General features: G+C 52.4%; 1 protein-coding gene across 5 annotated transcripts in view; it reads left to right on the top strand.

The window, feature by feature from the left end:
- Window positions 1–22,421, top strand: part of RIMS3 (regulating synaptic membrane exocytosis 3) — a 33,897-nt gene that overhangs the window by 9,638 nt on the left and 1,838 nt on the right. The window contains exons 2-8 of one of the 5 annotated variants that reach the window (XM_084874701.1): window positions 6,976–7,152; window positions 10,768–10,812; window positions 11,173–11,420; window positions 16,798–16,939; window positions 18,929–19,041; window positions 21,627–21,728; window positions 22,054–22,193. In XM_084874701.1, the coding sequence (XP_084730827.1) occupies window positions 10,808–10,812; window positions 11,173–11,420; window positions 16,798–16,939; window positions 18,929–19,041; window positions 21,627–21,728; window positions 22,054–22,193 (750 nt within the window). In that variant the 5' untranslated portion in view covers window positions 6,976–7,152; window positions 10,768–10,807. Of the gene's footprint in view, window positions 1–6,975; window positions 7,175–10,767; window positions 10,813–11,172; window positions 11,421–16,797; window positions 16,940–18,928; window positions 19,042–21,626; window positions 21,729–22,053; window positions 22,194–22,421 lie in introns of all 5 variants that reach the window. The other 4 variants (XM_084874702.1, XM_084874700.1, XM_084874703.1 and 1 more) reach the window with 4 other exon arrangements.

Genomic DNA, 22,421 nt, shown 5'->3' with positions numbered 1-22,421 from the left:
AAAAACAAAAAAGGCGGCGAGCGCGGAGCAAGCCACGGCTGGCTGCTGTCCTTGGTGCTGCTGTGTCTCCCTAGGGGGATTTCAGAGCTCAGACTGGGGCGGGGCTGGGAGGCAGAGAAACTTCCCCATCCACCGGCGTCCTCGGGAGCGGGGGTTGGGGGGTCTGTTGGAGGGAGCCGGCCTCAGAGGACGAACTAGCCTGTCTGTTAGCCCCACCAGCTCATCTAGGAGGAGCAGGGACCGAACGGGTATTGTGTTGAGATCCAGGATTCCCCAGGGCGAGGATGGCCCCCCAGCTGGATTTGCTTGGGATAGTCCTGATTTACACCTGTGGTCCTTGTGGGATTGTTAGTAGTGTCTCTGCTCACTCTCCTGGTGGAGTGATAAAGAAACGATGTACTCCCCAGAAGTAAGGCTTTGTTCCAAAGGTCTCTTCCCCCACCTTCTCTGCCCTCCCCCTGGGGGAAGGGGTTCTGTAGCCGCCTGGGTGTGACTCTGTCCTGTGTGTGCGTTTGGCTGGGGGGATTGTCCTCCTGAGTTTGGGCTGAGCCAGAATAAGTGCTGGGGGGCCCCAGGATCCTTGGGACCTCCCCAGGGGATCTAGCCCCCTTCTGTACCCATCCAAAGTCTTCTTTCCATTACAGTCTGCGCTCATTTTCAGGCCTGCTCGTAGGATAGAGTAAGGATGCTCCCCGGCCTCCCTCCTGGGCTGGGCTGGGCAGGCCTTGGTCCCAGTGTCAGGGTGCGGTTCAAAGACTGGGATCTCCAGATTGGCCATCTGTGTACTCAGGCATCTTCTCCAAATTCTCCCACTGATCCTCTACCCTTCGATGGATTTCACTTTTCTCCAAGCCCTGGGCATTATCTCTGGCCCTTTCCTCACTCTACACTCTTCTCTGGGCATTCTCCTTCCTTCCTGTATCCCAGTTTTCCCTCTGGGGAACATACCCAAAGCCTGCCCACGCACATGGCCCTTCTGAGCTCCAGTGCATCTGCTTGCCTGCCCAACGCCTCCGTGTGGGAGTTGCAGTATCATCTCAGACTTATCATATGTAAAATGAGGACTCATCTTCCCCCGAAGCCAACTATTTCCTCTGCTGATGGCACCTCTGAGTCCCCACCTTTCCTGTACGTCATTTTGGATTCTGGTTGTTTCCCTCTCCCCAGCCTTGCCCCATCATTAACTCTAGGCAGCCCCCAAGCCCCCCCGTGACACCTGGTCACTTTTTCCTCGGCACCTGCACCAGGTGAAGCCGGGCAGCCCTTCTTACCGGCGGCCTCCTGACTGCTCTTCCTGCTGTCAGGCTTTCTTCTGACTCTGCGCTCGGTGTCAGATTGATTTCTGTAAGACACCGCATCTAAGTCATGTCAGATTTCACTCCCTCCAGGATTAAAGCCAGGCCTCTCAGCCCTCATTCAGAGGCCTTCATTGGCTGATCCCAGCCTACCTTTCCAGCCCTCTCTTCATAGTGGTACCTCCCTCCCACGCCAACTGCACCAGTCTCTGAGCCTAAAGTTTTCTCTCTGGGCCTTTCCAGGTAGTTCCCACTTCTTTCTTGCCACCTCTTCCTCTCCAGATCCCCCCTATCTTTTGAGGTGCTCTGCAGTGCTTTGCCCCATGATGCCTTCTCTGGTCTCCCCACCCGGAAGAGTTCACTCCTGCAGAACAACCAGAGGATGTTATCTTTATCTCTCATGGTCCTGAGAGTTTGTAAGAAATGCAGAGTCCCCTGTTCCACCTGGGACCCATGGAATCAGAATCTGCATTTCAACAACTCGCCCAGGTGACTGGTGTGCACATTTAAATCTGAGAGGCGCTGTGCCGTGTATTCACTGAGGGAAGAGCTTGCTTTTGTTTGGGAGTGTCTTAGGCTAGGGCTGGTGGTGCTATCAAGTGACAAGTCTAGCAGCCCTGTCATGTGGCAGGTGCCACATCTGGCCCGATCCCACCAGCTCCAAGAGGCAGTGGGTAACAGAGATGGTGAGAAGCATGCACAGTCTGCCTGGATCCTGCCCGCCTGGAACCTGTGTTTCACAAGTCCCCAGAGCTCGAACTCTGTAAATTTGACTCCGGAAAGCACTCTGGTGACATAAGGAAGAATCAATTAATCAATAAAAAGGCAGTTATCAAACATAGAGCAGAACTTTTCCCTCTTAACAAAATGCACAGTGGTATAAATGTCTGTTATTTTAATGTGCATTTTGCAAATAAAAATGTGTACTTAGTTTTTTTCTTGATGAAAACATTAATACCATTTCTAAAGAGGTAACTTTCAAAAGCATAGTATGTCACATGAAAGAAATAAAAATGAGTTGCAATTCTACTACCCAGTTATAATTACAGTTAATTTCATATTTATTTTAGGTCACCACTCATTCATTCCTCAAATATTTACAGAGCCCTACTGTATGCCAGATCTGTGCCGGGCACTGGGGGTTTAGGATGGAGAAGATGAGTGGTTCCTATTTCTAAGCAGCACACAGCCAGGGGGTGGGGGTGGGGGTGGGTGGCAGGCACTGAACAAGTTAGGACTGACAGTATGTTAATTTCCTAGGGCAGCTATAACCAAGTACAATGGACTAGACGGCTTAAACAACCTACATTTATTTTCTCACAATCCTGGAGACTAGAGTCCAAAGTCAAGGTGTTGGCCAGGTTCCTCCTGAGAGCTCTGAGGGAGACTCTGTTCCATGGGTCTCTCCAGGATTTGGGTGACAGCTGGCCATCCTTGGCGAGCCTTGGCTTGTTGCTGCATCACTCTAATCTCTGCCTCCATTGTCAATGCATTCTCCCTAAGCATCTTTGTCTTCACGTGGCCTCCTCCTCCTCCTCCTTCTTCTTTTTATAATATGTTTTTATTGATTTCAGAGAGAGGGAGGAAGAGGGAGATAGAGACAGAAACATCGATGTGAGAGAGAAACATCAATCGGCTGCCTCCTGCATGCCTCCCCCCTCCCCCCCTAATGGGGATCAAGCCTGCAACCCGGGCATGAGCTCTGACCAGGAATCAAACTGGCGGTACATGGGACAATGCTCAACCAACTGAGCCACACTGGCCGTGCCATGGCTAGCTTCTTATAAGGACATTGTTCATATTGGATTACAGATCCACGCTACTCCAGAATGATCTCAACCCAACTAATCAGATCTGCAGTGACCCTATTCTGAGGTCATTCTCTGAGATACCAGGGTTAGGACCTCAACCTGTCTTTTGTGTGGGGACACAATGCACCCACAGCAGGCAGGGGCAGTACAGAGTCGAGGGGAGCACGACATGGGACTCACCTCCTCTGGGAAGACTCTCCCAGGAAATGACATTCAAACTGGGACTGAGCAACGCAGAGGGATCAGCCAGGCCCAGGCAGTGCAGCGGACATCGGCCCGGAGCAGGAGGGTGGAGGCAGGCTGGAGAAGAGCACCCCGGGCAGACTGCTGACAAAGGCATGAAAAGAAGGCCAGTGTGACTGGAATGCAGAGGAGGGGCCAGAGCACGGGGTGAGTGGGGTCACTTGGCTCCGAGGCCTTGGTGAGGGGTTTTTACTTTCTCCTGGAGGCTGTCACACGGGAGTGATTCATTCTGCTTTGTGAGCTGTTGCTTCACAAGGCTGAGCTGTCTGAGGGCTTGTTATTCCTCCATGTCCCCGTCTCTGAGGGGAGATGCATGGCCATGCCCCAGCAACCCCTGGCCTGAGGGGGGCAGGCAAGCCCTGCCCACAGGAACCTCGTCCCCAACAGGACACAGGGCTCACCCAGCTCTGAGTCTGCCTCACCTTTTATGTCCTGAGACCTTGGAGTCTGGGGGACACAGGTTTGGGCCTGGCCCTTCCACACCCTGCCTTGCTGTGTGAACTGTGTCTGAGAATGTGTCCAGGGCAAGTGCATGACCCATGTGGGTCCCTGAGGCCAGAAACCCCGATGCTGGGGTGGACCAGGGGTTAGGTCTCCCAGAGGCCGTCTCTTTAGAACCCTGCTCTCCTCAAGGGATGTCTGGATATTGCCTTCCCATGCAGGGTGCAGCCTATCTGATGCTCAGTCCATCCCTTACCACACCCTCAGAGGGCTGCCCCTTTACTGTGTGTGATGGGGTGGGCCAGGCTAGGTGGAGAAGAAGTGGGTCAGTTCGGTAGCCATGGTGACAGCAGCTGCTCCCTGCCAGCCTTCTCATCTCCTCACCACAAACCTCACCGATGAGCTCCTTTGTCCGGCCTGCTGGGATGGGGGCTAGGTGGGTGAGATTGGGCAAGCGCAAGCGCGCGCGCGCGTGTGTGTGTGTGTGTGTGTGTGTGTGTGTGTGTTTGTGTATGTGTGTGTGTGTGTGTTTTCAAGCTCACACAAGCACCAGCTCAGAGCTGGTGGGTGTGCTTTGACCAAGGGACCCCACAGATCCAGGTAAGACACTTCCTGGGAACTTGCCCTCCAAAGGGATAAGGCTTTTCCTGCCTCTTTGGGCTGGAGAGGGCCATGGGGAGGGTGTATGTGTGGGTAGATGTGGTGGTGTGAAGGCCTGTGGCTATCAGTGTGGCTGCTTCTGTGTGTGTGTTAAATATATTTGTATTGATTTAAGAGAGGAAGGGAGAGGGAGAGCTAGATAGAAGCATTCATGTTGAGAGAGAATTATTGATCGACTGCCTCCTGTATGCTCCCTACTGGGGGTCGAGCCCACAACCCAGCATGTGCCCCAACCAGGAATCGAGCTGTGATCTTCTGATTCATAGGTCAACACTCAACCACTGAGCCATGCTGGCCGGGCTGCGTGCCTTTGTGTGGCTGAGTATCTTAACGGTATGTGTGCATATCTGTGTATGCACGTGATTGTGTCTTTACGTGTGTATCACCTGTGCCCTGTGTCCCTCCCTGTGTGTGTAGAGTGTGTGAGAGCCTGTGTTGGGGGAGATAACGGTGACACAATCAGGAGGAGAGCTGGCCCAGTGTTCCCCACTCAGGCTGGCTGTGCTGCTACAGCCCAGCCTTCCTCTCCCACCCCGTACCAGCCCTCTCACCCACCAGTATGTCCCTTGTGGGGAAAGGAAATTCTAGAAACGAGGGAACTCCTCTTCCCTTCTGTGGATGCAGGCACTGGCCTCTGGCATGGGCAGAGTGGCATGGGTGATGTGGTGGGCAGCCCTGGCACTGGACTGTGGTTGGAATAGGGATCTCAAATGCCAGGTCCAGCACCCAGCGAGGGCCCAGGCACGAAGATGCTGGCAAAAGAGAGCACAGCCTCACATGGCAGCTCTCCTCCAACTGAGAGGCACAGGGACCCAGTGCTTCCACCCTCGGGAAGCACCCAGGGCTGGAGTGGGAGGCCACTCTGTCGGTCTCTGAGCCTCCTCGTGAGGTGGTTGCATCTGGTGTGTAATTCAGACCCATAAGCACTAACACCTGTGCAGTTCTTTACCGTTTGTAAAGGCACCCCTATGAGTAGTAATAATGTAACTGCCCAAGTGAGCATTTGACACGTACCAATCCTTATTTTATAATATTTCACCCAAGAATCCCAAGGCTGTCATTATTATTCCCACTTTAGAGATGAGGAAGGGTGGGCTCAGGAGGTTTGTTAAGGAAATGTCCCTGTGTCATATAGCTTATAAGCGGCAGTTCTGGGTTTATCTGCCTCCAAAGCCTGGTGTGTTTTTTTTGTTGTTGTTGTTGTTGTTTTTTGTTTTTTAATATATTTTTATTGATTTCTGAGAGGAAGGGACAGGGAGGGAGGGAGGGAGAGAGAGAGGGAGAGAGAGGGAGAGAAAGAAACATCATCGGTGAGAGAGAATCATTGATTGGCTGTCTCTTGCACACCCACTCCTGGGGATCAAGCCCACAACCCGGGCATGTGCCCTCGACCAGAATTGAACCCAGGACCCTTCAGTCCGCAGGTCGATATTCTATCCACTGAGCCAGACCAGCTAGGGTAAAGCCTGGGTTTTTAATCACTGTGCTTTCCTGCTCCTCCTGATCTCACCTGCTCCCCAGTGCAGCCTGGAGAGTCCAGCTGGGGCCAGGTGGCCAGTAGGTGCATTTTATAGAAGAGGAGATGGAGGTTCAGGGAAGCCGAGTGACTTGCTTAGGGTCACATGGCTGGGGGTGGAGTCAGGAGTCCCCCCTGCTCCCCACCCACCTACCCTCAGCATTCCTGACTGCTGGGCATGTTACAGAGTGTCTGGGGAGGGACACAGACCCCATTCATTAGTCAGGGGGAGGACAGAGGAAGGGAGAACAGAGTTTAGAGTTGATCAGCATTTGGACCTGGATGAGACCTCCAAGTGTTAAAAGTCTTAAAGTTGTGGGTGGAGCTTCAGCTCCAGCAGGTTAACATTAAAGGTTCCTAAAGGCCTTGGGGGGAGGGGATGTGGTGAGGGAGGGGAGGACCTAGGCGTTTGGGCAGTTTTTCTTGTTTTTTTTTTTTTAATTGATTTTGTACAGAGAGGAAGGGAGAGAGATAGAGAGTAAGAAACATCGATGAGAGAGAGAGTCATCAATCAACTGCCTCTTGCACACCCCCTTACTGGGGATATGCCCGCAACCAAGGTACATGCCCTTGACCGGAATCGAACCCGGGACCTTTCAGTCCTCTATCCATTGAGCCAAACCGGTCCCGGCTGTTTGGGCAGTTTTATGAAGGAGGAAACAGAATGAGGATTGAAATGGTTTGCTCTAGGTCAGTGTTTTCCAAACTTTTGACACATGTGTATCCCTTCTATAATTTTCGTAACGCTGAGTACCCCTCATACTCATGAGAATGTAGAATTAGGTGCAGTTCATATCCCCATCAAATTCCGGTGCAACATGTACCCAACCCTCCCAACTCTTCCCGTACCCCTGGGGGTACGCGTACCACACTTTGGGAAACACTGCTCTTGGTTCTATAGCTCGAGGTCTTGTCCAAAATCTGTCTTTTTACTCCATGAGCTACTGGAAGCCCTTGAAGACAGACATCTTCTCTAGTCTCTCCTCTAAGCTCTCCTCTTTCCTTCCAGAGTCTTATCACATCACCTCCTCCTGGGAGCTACCCTGATTGCCTTCACCTCCTTTCTTGAAAACTGGTGTCCCTGAAGAAGTTCACAGAAGCCGCCCGTGAGTGCCCGAGGGGAGTGCTGCTGGGTGGGGCGCAGCCCCCTGTGATGTGGAACACCGCGCTCAGAGTCCTCAGTTTGGTGAGTCTGGGTTTTCTTCAAGGTGAGCGGCGAGGAGGGCATCGGCAGGTGATGTGGAACCTGGGAGTTAGGAGACTTGGCTTGGAGCTCTAATTTGTCACCAACTTTCTGGGACTGGGAGTGCCTCCCATTCTGGACCTTGCTTTCCAAACTTTGCCAGATGAGAGGCTCAGGGTGGGAAAGGGATGGCAAGTCAGTTTCAACTCCTGAGCCTGTTCTCATCAGCTGGGTACTCGGACCTCCGGCCAAACATCAAGGGTCAGGAAGAAAACAAGGCTTGTCCCGTGGGGACGTGGGGCGGTACTTGCTAGTGTGGAGCTTTGGCGGCAGTCGGAGCAGCAGCCAGGGCAGCAGCTCCCTCCAGAGCAGCGGTCGCCGCCGACTGAGCTCGGAAAGGTTGGCCACCGCTGCTCCCGAGGGTGAGTCTGAGCTGTAGTTGTAGCCACAGAGCAGGGTCCGCAGGGAGAACCTGACAGCAAGGCCCCCTGATCCAATGAGATCCGGGGACAATGCCCCTCCTCGGGGTGCCCCAAACTGGGCTGGGAAAGGAGAGCTGCTCATTGGCGGGAATTTTGAAGTAATTTTTGTGGAAAGGATGTCATTCAATCAGCAATCTTTTAAACCACAGGGAGGTGAGGTTCTGTGTTCTGTATCTTGCCGGCCCCCTCTCCCTGCTGCCCTTTTCCTGTCCCTGTGGCCTGATGGCTCAGGGGTTGCTATGCAGTAGGACTTCCTTCCTCATAGGGGCCAGGTGGCTGGCTCTGTCTGTCTCTCTGTCTTGTCCCTCTTGAACTGGACTGGCTGCCATAGAAGCAACTAGAGCCCAGTCCTGAGCCTGCCACTGCATGTGTGCTCACAGACTCCGCCCTCTCAGGCACTCTTCAGCTCTCAGGCCCCTGGGCGGTTAAAGATGAGAATGTGGCTCTGGAGGGTGCAGAGTCCTGGATGTCAAGCCATCCGCTTGTTGGTGCCATTGATTATTCATGAGGAAATATGAGTCCCTGGGTTGGCAGGGTCAGGAATTTTGTCCCTTACCCTTTTACCTTCTCATCCCCTGGGAGTGGTGTACTTGAGTGTCCTGTTGTCTGGCTGCTCTGTGGCAGTTTTCTCAAAGAGCCCAGAGACTCAGGGAAAAGCCCACATCTTGGGGTGGGTTCTGGGTTGAAGGTGCAGGGGCTGCAGAGTGTGTCTGACTCTTTGTGGAAACTGGAGACCTGGGTTCGAGTGCAGGCCTGGCCACTTCTTAGCCAAGTCAGGTGAGCGAGGCCTCGACATCTGTGAGAGGCAGCTTTCTCATCTGTGACATGGAGATAACCACACACCTAACAAATACTGTCAAGAGCCAGTTAGGCTTACGCTTCAAAGTATCAGGTAAGCACTCTCTCACCACCCACCAAAAGGCCGTGCAGATGCCCCAAAACACGCCCCAACTGGCACTAGAATTGGAAAGTAAAGAGAAGAGATCATCACAGGCCCAAGTCCAGGGGACTTTCCATCAGCTGCAGTGTTGATGGGGGATGGATAGAGAAATACAACCCAGGGCTCCACACACATCGCAGGGTGAGTGAGAACAGTCCAAACAGCCACAAAGAAGGCAAGACACGGCTTTGACTCTTCCCCACTGGCAGCCCTAACTCCCAGCCCGCAGGAGCCGCACAGACCTGGAGACCAGGCAGCCATTGTCAGCTGTCTGGGAGCTGTCTTCCTCGTGAGCTGGAGGGGTGCCTTCCCTTTCTCACCCCTTTCTTCGTGCTTTTGAAAAGTTGGGTTTCCTCACGGTGACAGATCTGAGAGCAGAGAATCTAGCAAAGTGCCCGAGTCCTGGGGATGGAATCTGCCCTGGGAAGACACTGCAGGCCAGGACAGAGCCTGGAAGGACTGGGTGCAGAACATGCTAGAATAGCCTCGTCTGCAATACTTGGCCTGAGCATCAGACTTTCGGCCAAGTCCTAGGGCTGATACCAGAGATCCCACGTCTGTACAACATGGAGCCAACGATGCCTGCCGCCTGGTCCCCAGAGTGGTTCCCAGGGCCCTCTGTCCTCTCCCCCACACTCATCAGAACCACCCTTAACTGCTTAATTGCATTGTTAGTTATTCACTATCTATCTCCTCCTGGAGTGGAGGCTTTAGGAGAGCAGGACGAAGTTGGCCTGGCTCACTACTGTATCTTTGGCACTCAACAGAGGCCTTGGAATTTCAAGGGCTTAGATACTTGTTGAATGCAGCTAATGGGGAGTCCATTTGTATACTTTGGAAAGGAATTTAACAACATATTCCAAGAATCAAAAAATGTTTATGCCCTTAGTATCAGGTGGGATGCTTTTGGGTGTAACAGAGAACCCTGATTCAAACTGACTTAAGCAAAGAAAAATACATATCTCATGTTTCAGAAAGGCCAGAGAAAGGCCGGCTCAGGGTGGTCCGAAGCCCTTTCTGTCTTTGTGCTGTGCTGCCCTTAGCACACTGGCTTCATCCTAGGGGAAGCAGGAAAGAGAGAGAGTGAGAGCGAGAGCGAGAGCCAGAGAGCCAGAGAGAGAGAGAGAGCCAGAGAGAGAGAGAGAGAGAGAGAGAGAGCGCTCCATTAGATTAGGCCAACCTTGTCACATGGACCAGTAAGAGTTACCAAGGTGACTGACACTCATTGACTAGCTTAAACTAATCAAGGCGGGGTGGTGGGGTGGTACTGGATAAAACCAGTGTGTTAGGAAGCAGGGAGAGAGAATGGATGTTGGGGAAGCTACCAGCAGTGTCCACACCCGCTTAAACTAGTCACTCCATTTCTGGGAATCAATCCTAAGGAAATAAGCAGAAAAAAAATCAATGTAGAAAGATGTTTATTGCTGTGTTGTTTAAAAACAGGAGGGAAGGAAAGAGGGGGATGGGGAAACAGAGAGAAATAGAAGAAAATTGCAACTGATCTAAGAAGTAACTATATTGAAATATTTCAGTTAATTATGCTCCCTCCATACAATGGGATATTGTGGGCATCAAAACATTTAAACAGTAAGCCCTCCAGCTGGTGTGGCTCAGTGGTTGAGCATTGACCTATGAACCAGGTCAGAGTTTGAGTCCAGTCAGGGCACATGCCCGGGTTATGGGCTTGATCCCCAGTAGGTGGTGTGCAGGAGGTAGCCGATCAATGATTTTCTCTCATCATTGATGTTTCTATCTCTCACTCCCTCTCCCTTCCTCTCTAAAATCAATGAAAATATGTTTTTTAAAACATTTAAAAAAAACATTTATTAATCAAAAAGCCATGTATGCAAAGTGTTAATGACATTGGGAAATGTTTGTGATATAAAGATAAATGAAAAATGCCAGAATTACAATAGTGTGTGTAGCATTAATTCAGTTATTTTTGTAGATGCATAGGAAAGAGATTGGAAGGAGATAGGTTAAAGAGCTTGTGGTGGCTGCTCTCAGCAGTGCAGTTAAGGGGGCCTCTTGCCTGCTTCTTTATACCCCTATGTGCCCTCCCTTTCAAGCAGGAGAGCCTCCTCGCAGCCCGCAGAGGCTGGAGCCAGTTTTGCTCTCCCTGTTGTTATTATTGGCTGTGAATTGACCATCGCTAACACTTACTGAATGTTCACTCTGTGCCTGATGCTGTTCCAGGCACTTTCCCAGGCACCGGTGTAATCCCTAGGACAATCTTATGAGGTAAGTGCTTGTGCTTCTTGTTTTGCTGAAGAGTTCACCGAAACCCCAGGATGGTGGTCTCAAGGTCACACAGCTAGTGTGTAGAGGCCTTTGGAATCCAGGAGTGGGCCATTTAACTCCACAGCCTCTGCCCTTACCACCGAACCCCGTTGCTTGCCAGAGTAGACATGCGCTAATAAGAATGGTTTCATTTATTGAGCCAGACTCTGTGAACACTCTTTACATTTATTTGCTCACTGACTCCTCACAACCTCACTGAGGCCCAGTGACTTGCCTGAGGTCACACAGCTAAGTGGTGGCTGCGGTAGAGGGCCCAGGGGTCTGATGGCGGACCCCCTTTGTCTCTTTATCTCCCCATAGAGTTGCCTGCGGCTCTGCGGCCCCTGGGACCATGTTTAACGGGGAGCCAAGTCCAGCCTCAGCTGCAGGCTCCAGGAATGTGGTTCGGAGCTCCAGCATCAGCAGTGAAATCTGCGCATCTCAGCAGGCCGGGCCCGGGCCCGGGACCACCACCGCTAAGAAGCGGCGTAGCAGCCTCGGCGCCAAGATGGTGGCCATTGTGGGCCTGACCCAGTGGAGCAAGAGCACGCTCCAGCTCCCCCAGCCTGGTGAGGGGGTGTGGGGTGCCAGGGCGGGGCGGGTCACCTTACAGACACTTATGTAGCACTTACCATATACCAGGTGCTATTCTAGGCCCAGTACATGTCCTGACTCACTGAGTCCTCGTATAACTCTGTGAGGCAAGTACTGAAGCACAGAGGAAGGGAGTGAGAAGCTTCAGTAAGTAAGATAGCTGGTAGGAGCATTCACACCCCAGCACTGGGCTTCTGAGTTCATGCTCCTCACCATTACCCTGTGCTGCCTCCATGTACAAACTTATACATTATTCAGCATTTGTTTATTAAGCAGCCGCCTGGTTCCTGGCCCTCTGCTAAGTCTCACAACTTCACAGGCACACACAACCCCATGATTCAGCCTCACGGGTGACCTCCAAGTTTCCTAAGTACAAAGAGCCACACAAATGTAGTTACCCGGTCACACACATACATTACAAAGTCACACGAGAGAGATACACACAAAGTCACATGCCTTGCCTGGTTATACCTGGTTATATGAATAGTGTGCTGCTCAGTTGCTTAAGTAAGCCACTACCCTACTGCCAGGAAAGGACAAGATAATCATTCACACTGTACATGGTCACACATAAAGCTAGTCATCATGCAGTTCACACAAACACAGACGGAACCAGGTCACTGAAGCGCACGCTCTCTCTCTTGTACACTCTCCCTCTCTCTCTCTCTCTCTCTCTCTCACACACACACACACACACACACACACACACACACACAAACACAGTGCCCATGGTCACAGAAATCTTGTCACACACAGTCACACCTGGTCCCTACATCACAGAGGAACCAGCCCTCCCCACCAAGACCTCCTCACTGTGTGGCATCAGCCCAGACGCCAGCTGGTTGTGTATTAAAATCTCTTCCTGCTTATTTTTCTCAGAGTAACAACTTCCCTGAGAAACCTTCAAATAGGCAGCTGGATGGGGGCGGTGAGGGGGCGGGGTGCCGGAGCATCCGGGGAGAATGCTCTTCGAGAGTCCCAGTTGGGGCTGGGGGTGGGGGACTTTTCCTGGCCTTAAAATAGCTTTTTATAAAGCCCTCCACAGGAGCACGAGGGATGGTCTTTTCCAGCACACAGGCTGGGATGTGGTTTCTGGCTCAGGGATATGCTAAGTGAGGAGGGGGCTTGCAGTTATCAATGCCCCAGGGTGGGCATGGCCCCTGTGAACATCCACAGTGTAGGCCTGACATGAGGGAGTCAGGAAGAGGAGGCCTGGAGATCCAGCGGTTGGGCTGGGGCAGGACCAAGTGGGGGGGGGGGAATGTTAAGGTTAGGAGGTTGAAGAGGTATTGGCCCCCAGGAATCTGTCTTGAAAAAACCAAGCCCTGCTGATCTCCAACTGAGACAGCTTCCAATCCAAAGGCTCCTTCGTGCCCAAAGCGATTCAGAGGAACGGTCTTTCAGAGCCAGGGCAGGGCCGAGTCACTAGGAGAGAGTCCAGTGATCTGGCTGGGACTGTCCACCTACCTAGGCTACCAGTCAGCAGGCAGGGATTGGAGTGGACACCAAGGAGACCTCCAGCTTCAATGGGAGATGAGTGATGGTGAGGCTTCTGCATCATTTGTCCCTGTGGTAGGCAAGGCAAGGCTTAAGGTCTGGGGCCTGAGCCAGAGGCATACACACATGTCCTTCTAACTGAAGATCTCTATGAATCATCCAGTCACCGAATGTCAGAGCAGGGAGGGCCCCTTGAGTTCATCTAGTCCAAGGAGCTCATTTCATTGATGAAGTGTTGGAGCCTGAAGAAGGGATTCAAGGTGGCCTTCAGAGCCACACCCTGTCATTTACTACCGTGTTTCCTCGAAAATACAGACATCCTCTGAAAATAAGACTTAGCACATGGAAAGATAAGACATCCCCTGAAAATAAGAACTAGCGCAACTTTGGGAGAAAAAATTAATATAAGACACTGTCTTATTTTCGGGGAAACAGGGTAGCTGGGGACTGAGGCAAATGACTTCACCTCTCTGAGTTCGCCAACTCGTGTGTACAATAAGGACAATATCTGTGCCTTGCAGAGTTGCCCAGGGGATTAAGTGACATAGGAGACGTAAAGTCAACAACCTTGTGCATAGTAGACACTTGATACGTTGTCGGTGTTATTATTTCCCATGGTCAAACAGTAGGGCCAAAAAACAAGTGACATCTCTGGCTTTCATAGCCCCTTGCTGTGGCATACCCCTCTCCCATCTATAATTCCATGTCCCTTTTTTTCCCCTCCCAAGCCTTGGGGTTGTCAGTGTCCTAGCTTGGGTGGGAGAGTCTGGCTCCTGAAGGATGTATGGGGCTGACTCACCTGGGGAATCAGCTCTGCAAACTCTCTTCTGGACAAAGGTACATCAGAGTACCTCCAGGTTCCCCAGGTGGGATGGCTCAGTTCCCTGCAGGGCTGGGCTGTGTGAAGCGGGGAAGAACTCCTGTCCTGGACCCCAGTCTTCTGGGCTCTGGGTTTGCCTTCCCAGGGGTCTCCTTCCTCCTCTTTATTCATACCCTGCATTGGCTCAAGCTCCACCCACTCCCTCCTCTTTGCTTCAAAGCCTGGACTGTCACACCAGCCTTCCCTCTAGTTCCTTGCCTCCTGCCTTCACATTCCAGGTTATTCCTCACTTGCCATAGAGTAGCTTCCAAAAACTACTAATCCTGGCTTCAACTCCTCATGGGACCCTGGAAAAGACACTTTCCCTGTGGGCCTGTTACCACTGGATAATGGAGCTAGAAAGGACTCTTTCCAAGCTTTCTTCTAGCTCTAACATTCTCTATGTTGTGGGAGCAGTGAATAGGGTAGGGCGAGAGCTTTGGGGTCTCAGGGCACAAGTGGCTTCTGGTCTAGCCTTAGACTGGTTCCACACAGGCCATCCAGGGCTGTCCCAGCTCCTGCCCACATTGAGCTCTTCTTTTCAGCACCGAGGACAGCAGCTCCTCTTGGGCTCTGGGCTGGAGTCAGGTGGGGAGAAAGCTGAGCCATCATTCCAGGAGATGCAATAGAGTGCCGCTGGGAGCTGTGACTGCCTCTCCCTTGTATGTGGTGAGACAGATGGGATGGTTCCTGGAGTCTTTCAATCTCCAGTGACCACAGAATTATTGCAAGCAATTTGTCCCTGTTCTCTGGAAAGAGAGGCTTTATAAAGTTACTTCCTTGGTCAACAGAGTTCAGGGACTGGACAGGTTTGAAACAGTAGAGAAATGTTCTCTAAGGTTGCAAGACCTTTCTCCCCACCCAGAAGACATGGAACTTAGTCTCTGCTGAATCACAATTCAAATAAGTGTGGAATTGGTGGAGAAGAGTGAGAAGTATCGCATCAGTAGACTGGGAGTCAGCCTTATGGATGCTTGGACCTCAGCCTCCCCATCTGTGAAATAGCAGGGGCAGAGGGCTAGTCCAGGTGTCACTAACATTTCAAGGATTCTGCATTCCCTTACCAGGCATCACAGTGGATTGGAAAGGTCTGCTCAAAGAAGGAAAATTTTCTCCCAAATGGGCCAAAGTTTTCCCAAGCTCTAGGAGAAGGGGACTGAGGTAATATGGTGACAAGTCTCTGACTTCATCTCAGGATGGGTGTTGTGTGTAGAGAATTCGAGGGGAGGGAGGGTAGAGTGCAGCTACCACAGACCTATCTCTCTTCTAACTGCATTAGCGGGATTGGCAGTTAGGAGCCAGGGACAGGGTGAGTCCCTTGACACCCACTGTGTGGTGGGTCATGCACCATTTGCGGGTGTGCATCTATGTGTGTGATTGAACGGATAGTTTGAACTGCAAGTGTTATGGTGTGAAGGACACATTTATGTGACAGAGAATGTCTTGTGTATGTATGATTAAACCCTGGAAGTACCTTGTGTGACTATTGTATGAACACACACATAACCTTGGATGTAAGATCACCGTCTTCATAAATGTGATTGTCAGCACTTGCGTGTGTCTGTTTATGCCGGTCAGTATGAAAGAAGTATGGATGAGCTAACATGACTGTGTGTAAGGCAGGCAGACAGACAGACAAGTTGATGGCCTCACTGATTCCTGGATAGTTAGCTATTCCAACATCCCAGAAGCTGGGACGGTTTGAAAGGAGACATTTCTCCTTATCACCTCCCATTCCATCTGTCTGCCAGTGATGCTAGCCCTTTTGGCCTTTCCTCTCCCAGTGGGATTTCCTGAAAGATAAGTAGGACAAAGCAAGAGGAATAAAGCACCCCTCTTCCCAGGGCAGGTCTTGAATATCCTCACCACTGGATATGGGTGGGTTGCCATGGTAACCAGCTCCCCCTTCCCCATTGTCTTTAAGGGGGCTGTAGTGCCTATTCCACCCCACCCCCACCCCCACCCTTACCCCACCTCTCCCCACTCCTATAACCAACTTCATTCTTAATTTGCCTGGGTCTCTAACCAGTGATAGCAAAGGGCTCCTTTGGTACAGTTTCTGTCTGAGCAGCACTTCCCTCCCCATCAAGCTCCTCGGGCAGCCCAGCTTTAGCAGGGAAGTCCATGCAAACCCTCAACCTGGCTTCTGTGATCCTGCCTGCCCCAGGAGGGGAGGGTATCTAGAGGGACCACATTGCAATGCAAGTAGGTTGCCATGGAAACCCAGGCAGGATGGTGTGCTGCTAGGAGAGGCACAGTGCCCCATGTTTCCTGCAAGGCTGAGTCGTGGCCCAGGATGGGAGCAGGAGGCACCGAGACACAGGGGTTGAGGGGGAGGAGTTCTCACTGCACACCTTCTAGGAGTCTTCTACAGACCTCTTCAAAGCCATACTCAATTCAGGCCAACCCAGCCATCCTCTCTTACTCTTGCTTCCCTAATCACCTCTTCATGTCCAGACCCACCTGGAGAATGCATGTTAGTCTGAGAGTGCCCAGGCCTCCCATCCAGGTTGTTATAGGGCCTGTGAAGGTATCAGAGAGGTGGCTGTGAGGTCTGAGTGAGATAGGTGCATGCGGGTGAGCAGATCCAGCAAAAGGCAAACTTTCCAGAAGAAAGAGGCAGGAACACAACCTTTGAGCAAAGGCTGAAATTGAATGGGTAGCTGTCAGGGGAGCCTGGCAAGAATGAGGGTGAGGACCCAAGAGCTGCAGGGGGGGAGGGGCACTCTACCTGGTAACTCCATATACCCCCAGCCTCTTTCTGCCTCCAGCCATCTTTCTGATCAGCTTTGTCTGTGTCACTGCCCTGAGCAAGGCCAGGGTTCAGCTGCAAACCAGCTCTAGAGGTCATTTCAGCAATGCCCCTGTTGGCAGCCACAGCCCTGCCCACAACGCCCCCTCCCAAAAGGGTGACTTTGAGTAGCCTTCTCAGAGAGGCCTCATTGGTGATCTGACCTTGTTCCCTTTCTGTGCTTGGCGTGGGGGAATGGCCACAGAAGGGACCACCAAGAAGCTGCGCAGCAACATCCGGAGGAGCACGGAGACTGGCATCGCCGTGGAGATGCGGAGTCGGGTCACACGCCAGGGAAGCCGGGAGTCCACCGATGGGAGCACCAACAGCAACAGCTCCGAGGGCACGTGCGTGCAGCCCACCCCAACCTGCCCCTTCCTCCCCGCCGCCCGTCCTCTAGTCATAGAGCCAGAGCAGAGAGGGAACATCTCCAGTTGGTTTTCCCAACTGGAGAACATCAACCCAGATGCTGTGTTCCTGTGCCCTTACCTTCCCCATTCCTCTCCCCTGGATGACCAGTGCCGAGGCCCCCATTGCTGTTTCTTGCATTCGGATACCCCAGTGGCCTGGAAGTGGTTCCTCCCTTCTGTATATTTCATGCCTCCCGCCTCCCAGCACCTACACACGGCCCCGCTCCAGAGGAGAGGGTTTGAAAGGAAAAAATGATTCAAATCCTATAAATCTAGAACCATTGTTATGTCTCAAATAAGTGGAGGTCTCACAAGTGGCCTTGCTTGGAGCTCAGGGAAGGAGATGGGACTGGATCAGAGTTTTCCAAACTGTGGGTGGTTGGTAATTCATAGGCAGGAAGTAAAATCGGTTCAGAGGGTAAAACCAGTATTAGAAAAAGGAATAGAGATTCACTTGTATCCTATGGAGTGAGGATGAATTGCCTTGTGGACTTCTGTGTCAGTTGTTTTAAAGGATGGGCACACATAGGTCTGGGACATTAAAAGTGTTTCTTACATTTGACTCCATGTGAGCTGCAGTCAAAAATGTGAAAGTCCCTCCAATCTCCTCTAAATTAGGAAACTACAGTGTACAACTAAGGTTTTCTGACTTGGCCTCATTAAGTCACAATGATTTCAGGATTACTTAAGATTCTATGCTCACGTATCTCACTGCTATGCCTACAGCCATGAATGCAAGCAGCCATCAGCATGTATTGTGCCCTACCATCTGCGGGCAATCCCTGGGCACTTCAGATCAGTGCTTCTTATCCTGGGGTCTAGTGAGCACTCTCAGGCCAAACGCTGTCTCCTTTAACTCTGGCTATGATACTGAGATATGCCAGAGCTACCTGCGGAACAGACCAATAAGAGTAGGCGAGCCCGAAACCCCTTCCTGGGGTGTGGAGGGCAGACACGCGGCCTCTGACGAGCACACACAGCCTGTCTTCCTCCCTGTCTGTCACTGGCCCAGGGGACTCCCGGCCACGCCGCCCAGCAGGCGATTTGTTCTGGGACAACCTTTAAACTCTCTGGCCTGAATTGTTTCAGACCTGAGAGCTTTCTTTGGTCCATTGTAGCTCATGAGTGAACCTGGGCCAGTCCTCCCTCACCTGTCCTTCCTCTGCTGCCGCACACAGGACACCTTAGAGTAAGGTGACCGGATGTCCCGCTTTTGGCGGGACAGTCCCGATCTTTAACTATTTGTCCCGTGTCCCGCGGCATTTTTAAAAAAGTCCCAATTTTTCGAAAAATCAGGACTTTTTTAAAATGCCGCTGGACGCGGGACAAATTGTTAAAGATCTGGACTGTTCCACCAATCACTGTAAGTTTTTTTTTTTTTTTTTTTGTTACTGCTTTCCCACCCCAGACACACATCCATGGCGCACCTACCACCACTTATCATGAACCTGAACCCTGTAATTGTGCTAGTTTGGACTCAGTGGCTGTTTTGGACACCACCTCATTTCTCTTTCTTTCTTTCTTTCTTTCTTTCTTTCTTTCTTTCTTTTTTAGTATATTTTATTGATTTTTTACAGAGAGGAAGGGAGAGAGATAGAGAGCTAGACATGTCGATGAGAGAGAAACATCGACCAGCTGCCCCCCACCCCCACCGGGGATGTGCCCACAACCAAAGTACATGCCCTTGACCGGAATCAAACTCGGGACCTCTCAGTCCACAGACTGACGCTCTACCGCTGAGCCAAACCGGGTTTCGGCACCACCTCATTTCTTGATTTGGTTTCAAACTGTCCCCAGCCAAAGTAGTCCCTTACACCATGGAGAGGGGGAAACTGAGGCAAGAGGGGAGTGCCCCTCGCCTTGGAGGCAGAGCAGCTGCAGCCCACCAGCCAGATGCCCTCACGTGCCCCTCTGCCTCCTTCCCAGGTTCATCTTCCCCACCACCCGGCTGGGGGCCGAAAGCCAGTTCAGCGATTTCCTGGATGGGCTGGGACCAGCCCAGATTGTGGGGCGACAGACGCTGGCAACTCCGCCAATGGGTGAGTCTTGGTGAGGGTAGGGCGAGTGGGGTGATGGCAGAGAGGGTGAGCTCAGCAGGGCCCTGGGTCACCTGAGCCTCACTCAGCGTCCCTGCCAGCGCAGAGTGAGCACAGCACTCAGGACCCGCCCTCCGAGGGGAAGGCCACCGCAGCAGCCCTCCCGGCACATCCCTCCTCGCTCACCACACTCTCCAGCCATCCCTCCTCGCTCACCACACTCTCCAGCCATCCCTCCTCGCTCACCACACTCTCCAGCCATCCCTCCTCGCTCACCACACTCTCCAGCCATCCCTCCTCGCTCACCACTCTCTCCAGCCATCCCTCCTCGCTCACCACACTCTCCAGCCATCCCTCCTCACTCCACCACACTCTGCAGCCATCCCTCCTCGCTCACCACTCTCTCCAGCCATCCCTCCTCGATCACCACACTCTCCAGCCATCCCTCCTCTCTCACCACTCTCTCCAGCCATCCCTCCTCGCTCACCACACTCTCCCAGCCATCCCTCCTCGCTCACCACACTCTCCAGCCATCCCTCCTCGCTCCACTACACTCCGCCGGCTCTGCTAAGTGCTGGACCGAAAAGGGCGAACAGATCAGCACGGCATTGGTTTTCACGGGGCTGGCTCCATCACCAGTTCTCTGAGCGGCCTTGGGGAAGTCTCTTCTCTCAGCCTGTTCCTTCATCTATATAATTTTTTTTAAAATATATTTTATTGATTTTTTACAGAGAAGAATGGAGAGAGATAGAGTTAGAAACATCGATGAGAGTCATCGATCAGCTGCCTCTTGCACACCCCCTACTGGGGATATGCCCGCAACCAAGGTACATGCCCTTGACTGGAATCGAACCCGGGACCCTTCAGTCCCCAAGTCGACGCTCTATCCATTGAGTCAAACCGGTCTCGTCTGTTCCTTCATCTATAAAATGGGAGTGAAAACACCTGCCTTCACTATCAGCAATGTATTGAGGCTTGTTCTTTTATTGAGAGTTGGGGGTAGGGAGTTCATGCTTTGCATGAAGTATTTCATTTGATCCTAGGAACTGCATCTTATTTGACTTCTAATAGTGTCCGGCACCCAGAAGCCCGTAGTAGTTTTCCATCCCCCTTTCCTGTAGCCAGGAGTAGTTCCTGAAGTCTGTGCTGCCGTTCTGGCTCCTTCCTCTCCGTTAGCTAGTGGATGTGTTGGCTCCAAGCAGCTGTTCCCAGGACCAGTCTCCCCAGAGATGCCTCCTGGCCACCCTCTTCCCCACAGTCTGACTCAAGCAGCGTCTGACCTCAAGCATGCGAGGAAGCTGAGTGCAGACAGCGCCCCGCTGTGAGCCATACAGTGAGCTGGGATTTCATTCCCGCAGGGCTCTTCCCACTGCACTGCCCTGTCTTCCTCCCCCTGCACACACCGGAGTCTCTGTCTGCAGGAAGAGGGGTGCGCCCCAAGGGTGAGCGTCAGCTCTTAGCTGGCTCTTGGGTTGGACTGGCTAATTCTCAGCACTTGCTTTCAGACTCTTAGGGGCCCGGAGTCTGCTTCTCTCAGCAGTCCTGAGCCCAGCCAAGAGCTGGGAGGCAGTGAGAGGAGCAGCCACTTCCACTAGGCAAATGCGCCAACACAGCCTAGAACTATGCGTGTGGTGCCCTCTGGTGTCCCAAACTGGGAATGACAGGTTTGTGTTTGCTCATCTTGGGGATGGTGAGACAGAGAGATTGGTTCCTGAGACATCTCCCTCCATTTCCCAGTGGGGAGGTCAGGAAGAGTTGGAGAAAGGGGGACAAATTCCAGAATGTCTGTGTTTGTATTTGCATCTTCCAAAGTATGCAAATACAAGCAATTGCATAATGGCTCAGAGAATCTAAAATGGGTACCGAGCCCATAGTCAGCTCTATTTTAGTTTTTCTGCATCAGGCTTCTGCTTCTGCACTGCTTGGGAGGATGTTCCAAGTGACTGACGCTAAGAGTTCTAGAAATCATATGGCTGGCACGATTCCACACACACAGCTTGCCCCAGCTGGGTGTCCCGTTTTGTGGGAGCACCATGAGGAGTTCTCAGTCCTCTGCTCCCAGGAAATCTGCCGGCCCTCCCTCCATCCTTTGGCGATGATGCATGCAGGCCCTGGTTCCCAGGGAGCACCTCCTGTCCTGGGAAGGCTTATCTCTCAGCATCTCCTCAAGCTGATAGTCTTTGAATATTTGACATGTATGTAGGGGAGTGACTGAGGGCTGCTGTGTAGAAGGTAAGAGCCACTGAGCCCACAGCCTCCCTCTGTGTTCCTGACTCCGGAAGCTCTGTCGCCAAACTTGCCTATTCTGCTCAGTAAAAGAGGAGCTTCTCAGCTAGCCAGACGTAGATGAGAGTTTAATAGCCACTTTTGGTCCCCAAGCATGTCCCTTGAGGGTCATACCCCCACCCCACCCCCAGGGACCTATTATCGTGTTCCTCGGCTGCTTTAATATGTCTCCCAAGGCCAGTTCTCCCACTTGCAGTTTTCTTCATCTCGTGCCCTTTCCAGGTGGCAGTGCCCCTGCGGGCTGGTGTTCTGCTCAGCAGCTGGTCTGGCTCTGCCTGGACTGTCCCTCTTCTCCCTTGCAGGGGATGTGCATGTTGCCATCATGGACCGGAGTGGCCAGTTGGAGGTGGAAGTGATCGAGGCGCGGGGCCTGACCCCCAAGCCTGGCTCCAAATCTCTCCCAGGTGAGGCTGGGCAGTCGGGAGAAGGCTTTTGGGAATGGGGTCCTGCCAGAGAGGAGGATACTGTCTGGGTCTAGTGAGTCCTCAGTTCCCCATTGGCCTAAATCAGTATTCTCAACACTGGAGTCACCACTTGCCCCAAAGGCCAGGAAATAGGGGTGAGGTTAGGGGAGGGTGGAGGAACCAGTGTTTGAGTCAGACTCTTTGACTAGCCAGCTCGTCCTACTCATCCTGGTGTTCACCTGTGGGGTCACCTGGGGGTTGGGGAGGGACAGGCCATCGCAGTCTCTCCTGACCCATCCCCATCATGCTCTCTCCCATCCCTCAGCCACCTATATCAAGGTTTACCTGCTTGAGAATGGGGCCTGCTTGGCCAAGAAGAAGACAAAGGTGGCCAAGAAGACCTGTGACCCCCTGTACCAGCAGGCTCTGCTCTTTGACGAGGGGCCCCAGGGCAGGGTGCTACAGGTGAGTGTGAGAGGGCAGCGCTCAAGACTGCCCGTCACCATTTGAAATCCGTTTCATTTGTGCCAGGTACGAATGCCAAGGGCATTCATATGTGTTGCCCATTTATTTTCATGACCCAGTGAGGTGCGATTGCCCCCCCGGCTGACTCATAAGGAAACCAAGGGGTGGAGGGTAGCTCGACCACCCAGGTCCCACCTGGTGCTGGCTCGCGGTGCATCGGCTTCACGC

The sequence above is a fragment of the Pipistrellus hanaki genome, assembly GCF_964339955.1.
Source record: "Pipistrellus hanaki genome assembly, chromosome: 2".
Taxonomy (NCBI): domain Eukaryota; kingdom Metazoa; phylum Chordata; class Mammalia; order Chiroptera; family Vespertilionidae; genus Pipistrellus; species Pipistrellus hanaki.
The sequence above is the reverse complement of the archived record's forward strand: the minus strand, read 5'-3'. Positions and strand labels throughout refer to the sequence as shown.